Source organism: Nesoenas mayeri (genome assembly GCF_963082525.1).
Source record: "Nesoenas mayeri genome assembly, chromosome: 3".
Taxonomy (NCBI): Eukaryota; Metazoa; Chordata; class Aves; order Columbiformes; family Columbidae; genus Nesoenas; species Nesoenas mayeri.
Window position 1 is genome coordinate 57,753,902 of NC_137544.1, and position 12,803 is coordinate 57,766,704.

General features: G+C 37.2%; 1 protein-coding gene across 1 annotated transcript in view; it reads right to left on the reverse strand.

Moving 5' to 3' along the window:
* Positions 1-12,803, reverse strand: part of EPB41L2 (erythrocyte membrane protein band 4.1 like 2) — a gene marked incomplete at both ends in the record, with an annotated part of 56,580 nt that overhangs the window by 16,138 nt on the left and 27,639 nt on the right. The window contains 4 exons of the mRNA XM_080342974.1: positions 1,058-1,090; positions 3,063-3,710; positions 5,235-5,416; positions 8,626-8,798. Of these exons, the coding sequence (XP_080199100.1) occupies positions 1,058-1,090; positions 3,063-3,710; positions 5,235-5,416; positions 8,626-8,798 (1,036 nt within the window). The remainder of the gene's footprint in view (positions 1-1,057; positions 1,091-3,062; positions 3,711-5,234; positions 5,417-8,625; positions 8,799-12,803) is intronic.

The following is a 12,803-nucleotide window of genomic DNA, read 5'->3' on the forward strand; positions in this document are numbered from 1 at the left end:
CTTGGATAAAGTAACCCAGATTAACAGACTATATAGGAATTCTTATAATAAAAATCCCTACTTCCATGACAAAGCACTAGGTATTAACATACTGTTCAAAGCTCTTTATAGATGCTCATCTTCAATGAAAAACAACCCTTAGGAAGCAAGAATTACTGCCATGTAAGAACTGAAAAAGTAAGGCAAAGATTTCAGAAGCATATCTAAACATTCCCTTTAAGAATATAGTGCCACATTTCTCAAGGTTCCTAAAAATCATTGTGTCAGAACCAGAATTAGTTTCTCCATCCTTCTATCACTGCTTGTATCTTACTAACTACATTATTTCAGATAATGAATTTGATAAAGGATGATCAAAAACTGGTGAAAACTAGAAACCTGCCCAACAGAAGATGCACACATTGAGGTGCAATATAGAAATCCCACTTAGGATTATGAATTGGCCTCATATATTTACTTTATCTAAATAGGGCTATTATTCCCAGTTGCCACCTTGAAAACATGTATCAAAAAATACACAAAATGTACATTTAACATTCAAGCTGAGGGGTTTTGTTTTGGTTTATTGGATTTTTTTGTTGTTGGTTGGAATTTTTTTTGTATTTTTTAAAATTTAAACTCAGAATCTAGAACAATAACATGCAGAACTTCCAAGCTGTTTCTCCCCCATGCACTTCATGCACTGTGACCATAACAGCCTGCAAGTGACCTCCCATCCCATGCAGCCTGGCAGCCCGTGAGAAGGGAAAGTGTTTCTTATACTATATACAAACCTCCAACATTAAATTGCTATGTCTGACATAAATATTTTCCCCGTCTACTCTCAAGGAATTGCTCTGTGAAATTAAGCCACACAGAGAGAAGGGAAAAAAAAAAAAAGAACATAAAATGTACCACCAATTAAATAAAAAAAGACCCTTAGAATCAGACACTAAAATAAAGGCAATAAAATGGCAAGGTGAAAAGGCACTATTTCAGACTAAATCCACAAAAGTTTAGGGTGCTAACAAGGCAAGCCGCTACAGCCAGATTTAATTGTAAAGAAACAACCATGCACCTTCTGCTGTGCTTCCTCCTCTTCAGAGTCCACCTATGTGAGCACGTGGCAAATTATCAAGAAAAGGAACCGTTAACATATGCTTACAGACTAACACAGAGGCTTAAGCTCTTTGTAAATGCTGCAAAGCGTACTATATTTACAGACCTTTACTGTTTCGGCCCCAGATGTTGTTGAAATCATTAAGCGACTTTTGTCTTCCTTCACCTACATTGTTGTAGAATGGCTGAAGGAATATTTGGTGTAAGTGGCATGAAAAATGGAAGTTTTTCACTGTGTCCCTTTATTGCTGGACTTTCCAATGTTTTCCCAGATGGAAATTTAAGAATGAGTAAAGAAAAAACAATGATACATATGATTTCTGTGTTAAGCACCTTAAACTCTGCCACAAGTTGATGGGAAAATGGAATCTAGTGCGTGATTTCTTTTGGGAAGAGAGTCTCAGTTTCAAGGCAAACACCTGAATACTGTATTTACAGACTGTCTTAATTATTTTAAGAATGTTGCTGTCCCAGACTGAGTTATTTGCACCCCACCCCCTTTTTAGGTGAATATAGTCTTCCTCCAACTGCAATGCACTCTGTTGTAAATGGTAGCTAATCTTCATTTCTTACCTACTAGTATTCTGATTTTCTTAAAGAACGGCAATCAAACCACTTGCCAGTCTTTCCACAGGCATAAACACCAACTGCTAATCTTAGGAAAAGATGCATTATAGAAGTCAACACTGTGTGAGTACATAAATTTGAAGAGGGTTTTACTTATTGCACATACTGTTGTATTTTCAATTCTATGTGAATGCACACATAATGTGTTACATATCGCATTTTTATTCATTTCTTGCTTATCTGGGGTTCTATTTTCTGCAACTTTGTTAGAAATGACGGGTTGAATCAGGTTACAGAAAAACTGAGAAAGTCTTTGAAGTCATTTTTTTATTATTTTAAACTTTGATTGGTGTTTTAATGGCATCATGTCTTATGTAGCATGTTTTTAATATGGACATTGTATTGATTTACTCAGTTTAACTTTGTTTAATGTAACATTGAACAGTGCCTCCCCCTTTTTGATTCTATAATATTTGGTTTCATATTTCCTTTGAACATCAAAATAAACCACCTTTTTCTAGATGTATTGCTGTAACATGCACAGTAGACATGAGGAAAGGAAGCATTTTGCCAGCCAATCCAGATGATCAGAGCAACATGTATTAGTGTGACTGAGGCTTCTGTCTAGCAATTATAACAGTATATTTCAAAGAATGTTCAGAATCCAGTGATGCAAGTTTGATACAACCTGCAATCCCAGCTAATGAACAAAAATCAGTCTCCACCTTAACTGCTGCTAGAGATTAATCACAGCACTTGAAAATAAACTCAAAAAACACACAGCACACAGTGCCTTGGACAGACTCAACTTTGCACACACCCTTGTAGAGCAGAAACATCTGAAATCTGGAACAACAAAAATCGCTGGTTTTAAAGCATCCAGAGTTTCCTGAAATCAGCTTTTAGGAATTTTACTTTTCAGATCTCAACAGAACTTTGGAGTGGTGCATTCCAGTCAATGCACACAGGAGATGTGCATTTTAACACAAATCCATGCTGCAAGTCACACAACTTGCAAATAGTATACAGTAATAATATGTTATTACACAGCACTTTCAGCATTCAGACTTCTGTGCTTACAAACATTTTGAAGTAGAAAGCGACTCTACCTGCAGCTCTGTATCTGTGATTCTGTAATGAAATTGTGCATGCTGTAGGAATTCAAGCAGAAAAACCATCAGCTATTTACTGACTAACAATCTCACAATGGCAATTTTTCAGAAATGACAAAAGTTAGAAAGATTCAGCTATACGTATGTGTGTGTATTTATAAATATACAGGCATGTATGTAGACATATTCCTATACTAGGAAGTGTGCAAAACTGAGCAAGCCTCTGGGAGAACAGGCACAAAAGCTATGTGCTAGTGTCAACATTTAAGCAACAAAATTACAGACCTCCTCTTCCTCTGCTTTGTCATTCAGGTCATTGTCATTAGAGGCACTAAAGGAAATCACCTTAGGCTCCAGGTAGCAGAGGGACAGAGCAAGAGGAAGGGAAAACATGAGTGAAAAAGGAATAGACTGGAAAGCAGATAGAAGCAGGACAAAGATAAGAAGGAAAGAGGGGATGAAGGAAGGAGAGGTAATGGGAATATAGTGCTGAAGGCCAGGCGGGAGGAAAGAGCTACGAACATCAGGAAGGCTAGGAAATGTAATATAACCATCCTCATCAAGCAGCGAATGGGAACTAAAAGAAAAGCATCTGATAAAGCTGAATGAGACACACAGCTCGGTGCTTTTGTAGTCATTCTTATGGATATTTCCCTCCACAGCAGGGGAGCCTCGACTAGGTAGGGGTCTCATAGATTCAAAGATATTATTTGGTAAAGCTACTTCGGTTTTATTATGGTTTGGTGTTTCGTTCATGGAACTGCACTCTGAGATGTCTGGGATGGTAAGAAGGGGCTCCCCAAAAGTATCTTCCTCTGAAATATCTGAAAGCATGTCCATCTCGGGGACAGGTGACAGGTCTGTGAGATGGGATGATACAGAATGGATGGGTAGTGATGATGGGTGTACGTGAGTGAGCTGAAGAAAAAAACTCTGTGCACAGTGGAAAATGAAAGCAAAACAAGTTTGAAGGCACAAGAAGAGGGGAAAAAAATAGAAATTATTAGTTAGTGAAATTTTTTACTTGGAAGTAGGGATAGCTCTACTAATGCAATAGAAATGGCAAATAAAAATAGAAATCCCTTTGTGTTTTACAAGCAGACAACTTGTTTACTTCTGTGGATTACGAAAGGAACCCATTACGAATGTTTTGTTCTGAGGCTGTAAAGAACTGTGCACTTTTGAACTGTAATAGTCACAACAGATGGAAGCGGACAGACATTCAAAGCTTTTGCAGAAAGGTCAAGGGACAGTGCAGTACACGAAAGACAAGCTGGCACTTTGATTCTTGGGTTTATAACCATTTCCTCTAGGACTTAGAGCCAGAAAGAAAAAGTAGTATCTGCACTAGAGGGGAAAGCAAGCTGTTCACAGAATTGGCCTGTGTAACAAAACCTTACTGAACAGCTTCCTGGAACAACTTCTATTTTTGTTTTTGTTTTCCTTTTGTTTAAAATATTGACAGATACTGCCACTTTGAAAACAAGGGAGTATCACCATTTTACCAAGCCCACAGTCAAAACATAGTAATTTATTTTACCATTTTTCTCCCATAAAGAAACACTCTGTGTGCCTTTTTCCTAGGTGAATTCAAAATTATTTCAACTTGCCAGCAAATGAAACAAACAAAAAGCAACTGTTGGTATTTGTTCCCTTCATACAGTTGAATGCACTAGGAACCTGTTAACTGCACAGAGAAAATCAGCAGTCCTCCTAGGAATCAAATGGGTAGCTAACTCGCAAAAATGATTGAAAACAAAATTACTCTTCAAATACGGAAGAAGGTTCTAGAGAACTGCCAAAAAAAGAAATGATCTCCAAGAGAAGAGCAGCAGATTTCAGCTGACACTTCGGAAGGAAATTTTTACATCAACTCATACAAGATATAAATTTAATTTTTTGACCTTTTCCCCCAGTAGCTCAAACAAACAAGACAAGTGAATGGTTGTTTGCAACAGGAACAGACCAAAGTAGTCGACTTCTCACAGAAATCTATGCCTCAGTCAACACACAAGTTTTTAAAGGATGAGGTAATTCTGCAATGGCTACTAAAACAATACTGTTACCTATGGTAATTAAACACAGTCATAACATACTTTATTTTATAGAATGTACACAACTGTGGATATACTAACAATTTCTTTTTAAGTCTAAACAAACTAAGGAAATGAATAAAACATTATTACCCTTTGAAACATTTTTTTTTTTTCCAAGAACTCCTGCAAGCAAAGTAAATTTATAGCAATAAAAGAAACCTTAGGTCAATAGCATTAAGAAGTTTGTATTTTCTTTTGCTTACACTCACATTAAATTAAACCAACAGCAAGCACTTGACAATTTTCCTTTAATATTTTAATATGGTGTTCTGTATGATGCTTAGAAGTGATAGGCACTAAATAACCACAAATGGACACACAACATATGAACAAGTAATTTTGGTGTAGAAGTCAGCCATACCTTTCCATCCTGAGTCAATTCTAATTGTGGAGTTTTGACTGGGCTTCCATCTTCTTCTCTGCCACCTTCTTTTAATTTGGCCTGACCAGCAGCGTCAAGGTCAAGTATTTTATCTCCAGCAGCCTGCCTTGCAGTAGCAGGGAAGTCTCTTAGCAGACTTTGATCTGAGATACCCATGGGAGCTATTAGAGAACAAAATGATTTTGGTTAATCGGGTAAGTTGGAACATTTTGGTTTTAAGACATCTTAACAAAATTATATTATTGTGATGTAATCAATGAGCAATACAGGCTAGTTATGGAGTGATAAAATATTTTTAAGCTTCTTGACTTCGCAAAAAGGTCTATGGTTCTCCTTGCACTGACAGAAACAGCAATGTACCCTTGTCATATAGTGTGCACTTCACAAGGGAAAAATACCCACAGTATCAAGTAGCTATTTAATTATCAACTTTCTGATTCCTCTTGGAAGGCAAACTGAAGGTACTGTTCTTGTGACTGTGTAAATGACAATAGCAAAAGAGAAATAAGCAACAGTGTTTTGTGGAAATTCGCTATTTTGAGAGGACTGTTTAAATGCAATATGGAAATAGCTACATATCTGTCACAGTATTTTTATTCTGGAACCTTAGCAAATCTGAAGAAACAATAGCTCAGTGCAAGGAAGACTTTCTCCCTACATTCTTGCAAAAAATTGAAGGGGGAAATACTAAATATATATACTTGAATACAGTCAAAGCACAAGAGAGTGAAAGGCCTTAAATTAGTTTTTCCTCTTATTTGATTCAGCATAATAGGATTAATGAGGAGGATGGCTTTTTTTTTTTTAATCAGGATGACTGGCTCAGTCAAAATAGTAGTACTGAAATACAGGAGAATTTTAATTAGGCAGCTTTAATAAACAAAACTTTGATATAAACTTAGCAATCTTCTGTAATACCTCCATATGCCTTGAATTTACAAAGCCAAGGTGCAGAAAGTTGAGAGGAAGAGGCGTTTCTTGGAGTACCTTCAAGGGCTGTCCTCTTTTGAGAACAGTGTGAGCTCCACATCAGAGACTCCCTTAAGCTGCTGAGAAGCCAAGGCCAGCTAATGGTAAGTGTGACATTTGGGATGTTGGGCTTTCAGGGCCTAAATAGTTAAGTTCTCCAACTTAAGCTTCCAATCCCTTCTTGGGTGTCAAATAGCGTATTTCTTGGGTGGAAGGAGTATTTCTTGAGTATATGTCCCTCAAGTTCCACCAGCAGGTTTTGACAAATCACAGCATAATTTCAGTTGGAAGGGACATCTGGAGATCAGCTAGTCCAAGCCCTGGCTCAGAGCAAGTCCAATTAGACCAGGCTGCTTAGGGACTTGTCCAGCTGAATTTTGAGCATATCCAATGTATTGTTAAGCAACAGGAAAATAATTCTTATTTCTAACTAAAATTTGCTGCATCTCAACTTGCAGGCACTACCCATTGCCTTATCCCTGGACACCTCTGAGAAAAGCATGGCTCCATCTTTTCTATATCTTCCCCATAGGTAGCTGTAGACAGTAATATCTCACTACAGTGTTCTCTTCTTAAAGCTAAAGAACCACAGTTCCCTTAGCCTCTCCTCATATACCATGAGCCCCAGTGCCCTGGCCAGCTTGGTTGTCCTTACTGCACTCATTGCAATATGTCAGTGCCCATCTAATACTGTGAAGCCTAAAGATGCACACAAGTACTTCAGATATGGTCTTCACAAAGTACTGAATAGAGATGAATAATAATTTCTCCTAACGTGCTGGCTCTGCTCTTGCTAATACAGCCCAGCATACAGTTGGCTGCTTCTGCTGTAAGGGCACACTGTTGACTCATGTTCGACTTGTCCAGCAGGAGTCACCAGAACCTTTTCTGCAAAGCCGCTTTCAGTGCAGTTGGTCCCCCAGTGTGTACCGGTACATAATGCTGCTCCTTCTCAGATGTGGGACTTTTCATTTATTTTGTTGAATTTCACAAGGTTCCTTTCAGCCCATTCTGCAGCCCCTCTAGTGAGGGTGAGATGGGAACAGAACAAGAGTAACCCCTACAAAGATGAATACGCAGCTCTAGGTATTGAAGAGGAACAGTGACACTGGACTGGTTGCTCACAAAGAGTTAGTAACCCCCTACAGGATTTCTCATTTCAGCTGTTCACTCACAGTATGAACCTGTATCTGGACTACTGCCTGATGAAAGAACAATATTTAAGTTTGACTTTGAATGAACACAGTTTAAAACTATTATAGGCTGCAGACAGCAACACCAGCAAGCTGCCTTAAATACTGCTAGGAATAGCTGGTTTGTTTGAGATGAAATCAAAGATGATTAAGAGGGGGAAAAAAGGAAAACCAAGAGCAATGTTTCATAATGCTCAAAATTTTGATTGTGATAGCTCTGTACAAGTGAAAGTTTGGCCCTGACCACACATACATACACCTCTGTATTCTTCAGATGACACACAAGGGGTCTCAGAAAGGTTTCCTGATACAATCTCTAAGAATTGGGCAGACAGCAAATTGTTTCTAACAAGTAGAAGCACAGACATTAAAACCAACTCAGATGTAAAAGTCTTCTAAGTAAAAAAAAGTTTTGGAGAAAAAAAGGTAAAGGCTGAATTGTAACTAAAGTCATATACTATTGTCACAGTTCACTTAGATTAAGGCATATGCAACTTCACTAGAATAAAAGACAAGCTTCACATTTTTGTGAAGAATTTCTCTACCTTATATTTATTTCAAAAGTGATCTAGTGTAAAACATGTGCTTCTACATCTCTCACACATACTGCTGCTATACCTACCTTTCAAAAGTATGCCTGTTTCCAACAAAGGGAACCAGAAGGTATTTCTGCTCAGACACCAAACACCAGTAACGACACAAAAATTGTATCTGTTCAAACAACCTCAACATAAAACACATTAACTAAACACAGAAGTAACTAATAAATACACTAGGAGAACAATAAACTGAACAAACAGATTCAAAACTAGGAAGAACTTGTTTTGCCTTTTCTGCTTGGTGTAGAATAGCACCCAGGCCAACACAGAGCCCAAAAGCTGCCACTAGCCAAACAATTTTAATCAACAGCATATAGTGCATGCCTAACTCGTAAAAACAAAATACAAGTAATGAACACTGTATGTCCAATATAGAATCCTCCATATATTTGCAGTACTGCCATACAATTTAGACAGAGCCTTAACTTACTGCTTAGATCACCTAAAATTGACAGGTAACAAAACCAGCTGCTCCTCACATCAACCATTATAAATTTGTCAACTGACATTCTGGGCATCCGTAATGTCAACATTTTGGAATACTGGTCAGATCAGAATGACAACACATAATGTAATCATCACACCAAAGAAATAAGTCAAATTTCATACCTCCATCAAGGCTCCTGGAAACACGTTTACTTGAAGTGCGCTCAAAGTATGGAGCTGGTCTGTCTATGAGGTTGCTGGCCTGTCGTGTCTGTGCTTGTGTACGTCCACTGTAGCGGAACTTGGAACCCAACGTTAGAAACTTGGCTTTTGGAGGCTGTTCTGGTGACACAAGTCTAAAAAGGAAATATGAGAAAGTCAGTTAAACAGGCTTTATTTTATGTATTTAATGAGGTACTTTAAAGCTACTTATTATGTTTCAGCTTTAGTTCATCATGCATGATTTATGCACTCCAAGACAAGACTCTACCATAAGCTCTGTGAAGAACTTCTAAACCAATGCATGTTACTTATTATTTACAGTTGGAATTGAAGTGATGTTGATAACCACCACATTTTCCACAGTATTATTAAGCATCTTGGATCCTTATCTTTTGGTATTACCTTGGTCAAATGGTATCTTTTCTAGAAAGCTGAGGCCATTATGGGTACATATAGAATACCTCTCAGCTCTCTCTCCTTAGAAAGTTACTTTAGTAATAAGTATAAATTTCACTTCCACTGTCTTTGCTGTATCCTGAGATAGCAATGCAGTGGCTGCTCTTCCTCAAAGTAAGGGAATGGCATCTCAAACAGCTAGAGAGTTGTGACCCAACAGTAAGAAGTTTAACAAGCTAGATTCAGACTCCTGTTTCTTTACTATGTCATTTATAGATTTGTATAAATTGATGCTTGCTGGATATACAGAGGGGGCGAAAAAAAGCATATTATATGAAAAGGGTGAAAAAGGGATTCAGTTTAAAGTACTATTAATGAAGGGTATGTATGTTTGTACCTAAGTGTTTGAGCTAATGTCAGGAAGTCCAGTAACAATTTACTATGAGGGACACCGTTTTGTTCCACCCGTTTTTGACACCATATGAATTGGAAGAGACAGGTCCTCTGCACCTCTCTGACTTTCTTTCAGTATCAGGACTTCACGCTCTTATTCATCTAATGTTCATTGCTTGTACTTAGATTTTGAATTCTATGCCATCAGCTTCAACACTGAGGGTACTGTTTGTTCCAGTGCCATCCTTTTTGACAGGATAAACAATCATCACTGCAGGAACTCTTCCCAGTCTCAGCTTCTCTAGAAAGGTCTTCGATGTTGTTCCTTGGATCAACATAGTGCTGCAAATATGTGCTCAGCCAGCATGGCAGTCTCCATGCCCTGTTCTCCCTCTGCATAGAACCATCAGAATACTGCAGATATATCTTTTTGATCTGAGGATCTACAAAGGATGAGAAGCTCACTGAACATCAGGTTCTTTCAAGGAGAACCAGCAACTACTGTACCCTTTGTACTTAGGGTGGCACAGACAGGCAAGCTAGACTTAAAAGTATGCTGACTTCATTCTCCTTTTCTGAAGCGTTTGCCTAGGGAATATCTGTGTCAGTAGAATCCAATCCAACACACGTTAAGACAGTATCCAGTGGTAGGTTCTGAGAACTGACAGTCATTCTAAAGATATTTCAGCAAAACTGAAGAGTTTTCAGATGCTTAGCAAAAATAATGGTGAGCACGACAGAAAGTTACCATTTTCTCTAAGGGAGGGTGTTGATGGCTTTGCCAGAGCACTAGCCAGAAGGATCCAATCCTGCACGCGTACGACGCAGATGCATGCACCTGAATCATTATCTGTTTCAAGATATTTTTTAAGAAAACAGAATTCAAGACTAATCCACCTCTCTGCACTAAGGCCGCCTATTATATTAAATTACAAGTAACTGGAGCTTCATTTTCATTTCTTCTATAAAACAGCCTTATGCAATCTTTGTGACAACTTATTTTTCCACATTATTTCCAAGAGGGAGTGCATTATGCTCTAAGAGGAAGAAGGCCAAGAGGGTTTTTCCAAGGTTCTTTCTGTTCTTTTCCAGTCTTGGCAAGGCTACTGCATTAACTGCCATTTTTATCTTTCACCCTGCTGAGATAAACTTTTAATCTTTTAATGTGGGAAAAAAACCAAGAGAACTAATTACTTCCTGATTAAGGGTATTTGAGTAGATTTTTTGTATTACAACCTTAAATACATGAAATATCTGAAAACTATGCTTTTACTGTTTTAAGACATTCTGGGGAAACACAGAAACAATCATGAAAATTTCAGATAAAACATCATAAAACAGAATTATGAGCAGGTTTCTGCAGCCATTGGTTAAGATCCAGAGTTGCACACTAAGCTTACCTCAAAAGAATTATGTCAATACATAGGCTGTATTTCTTAAAGCAGATTGTTGAACTTTGAAAATGTTAATGGAAACCTGTAACATTGAGCGAATCCAATACCTTTTTGTTGTCATTTTCAATATAGTTCATTACAGATTTTTACAAATAACTTCATATTCTGGCTGCATTTCTCATACATTATAAGAAGATGAGTCTTAATGTAATTATTTGAGAAAAAGCAAAGCATTGCAAAAGAAAACACAAGGAATCCTACAATGTTATAATAGGACACGCTAAGAGATCTGGAAGCTAAAAATGTACATCTAGATTGAGCACAATTTTCTGTGGTATCACACATGCTTTACACATGCTCTGAAAGAGCATCAGTCTCTTGGACTGTAGCAATTACGTTCTGCTTTTTATCTTTGGAGAAAAACAGAGCTGGATTTATTTCAGTGTTTTTAAAACAGGATGAGAGGTTCTAAGGATTTTCTGATGACATCAGTGGGGTATATGTAGTTTACAGAATAGTTCGAGTATTTGTTGCATAATTCTCATTATAATGTCATTCCTGGTTAGGAAAAGCCACTTCTGATTGAAATAAAATCCAATTATTATTTTTATTATTTCTGTAAGAATATCTAATATGTGTTAATGCCCCTGGAAACTTGTATTTGCAAATGCTAGTGCTCAGTTTAGTATTTTTAGCTTCCATAAGATTTTGGTTTTCTCCCTATTCAGGTCCATTTTATTACTATAAAACCAAGAAGTACAGTTTCCCAGCAAAGCAAACCACTGCATGAGTTTTTTGAAGAGTGTTGATAAACTTTTAATTGCAGACAGAACTGCATGCTAATTGTGGTAACAGATGTCATCAGCCAAAACAGACTTCAAATTTTAAATAATAGAATGGTGGAGTAGGCTTCTCAATAAATCTAACCAATGAATTATATCAAACATGAGAAAAAAAATCTTTGATCAAGATTTCAAAAAGAAGTGCTTCTAAATTAATCATTTTGAGACTGCCAATCTCAGCACAAATTCTAATATTGCATTCAAGAATACTCTACATTCAATGAAAATCTAAATCCTGAAAACGATCCAGTGAGAGAGTTCCAGTAATGAACTGCTTAGGTCTCATGTTCCCCAAGTTCTTTCAAGGTCTCAGTCTAGCAAGTATATTTGGCTTACACTAGTATGCAGAGACAGGATTGCATCTACCTTCAAATACAGTTGCTTTTTCTAAAACAAAACAAACAGGCTGCTGAAGGAGAAAGCTTCCCTTTTACATGCCCTAGTTATTGTGCTCATTTCTAAAGCAAGAAACTCCGATTCAATGCCTATTCAATGCATAACAAATTCAACTTAAACCTGTGACTGCAAGGCTGCAAGGGGCACATCACTCACTCATGGAGTTTGTGCTATTAAAAAAAAAAAAAAATCAAATGAAGATGTTTTCAAATTCCTTTTCAATGGAGAAAGTAGAAACAGAAAAAACTCTGTGGCCTATTGTTAAAGTGCTAATTTACAAATAGGCCACAATTTCAGTGACCAATTCAGAATTTTATGTTTATTGGTTACTGGGGGAAAAATGCTGAGAAAGTTATGGATTCCAATAAAAACAAATGGTAGTGTGTTTTAAAGTGATTCTCTATTTAAAAAATGACTGTGGACTCAGTCTAGTTTATAAATAAGCAAAAATTCAGCTGTAAGCATTTACAGTCAGCAGAATATGAAGTGAATAAAAAAATTACTGCCAAGCCCTGAGAGCTTCTTTGAAGGAATACAGTGGATTTTTAGATAGTCTGTCTCTCAGCAGGTCTTACCTCTGATCACTAGTTTAGTTCCATACTGTTAGCACTCTTAAAGTTTAACTAGTTAATTGTACTTGCAACTTTCAGAATTGATAATTTGGGGTCAATGATTGGTAAAGTGTCTCCTGTCTGTGTTACTGGACTGAGAAATAAGT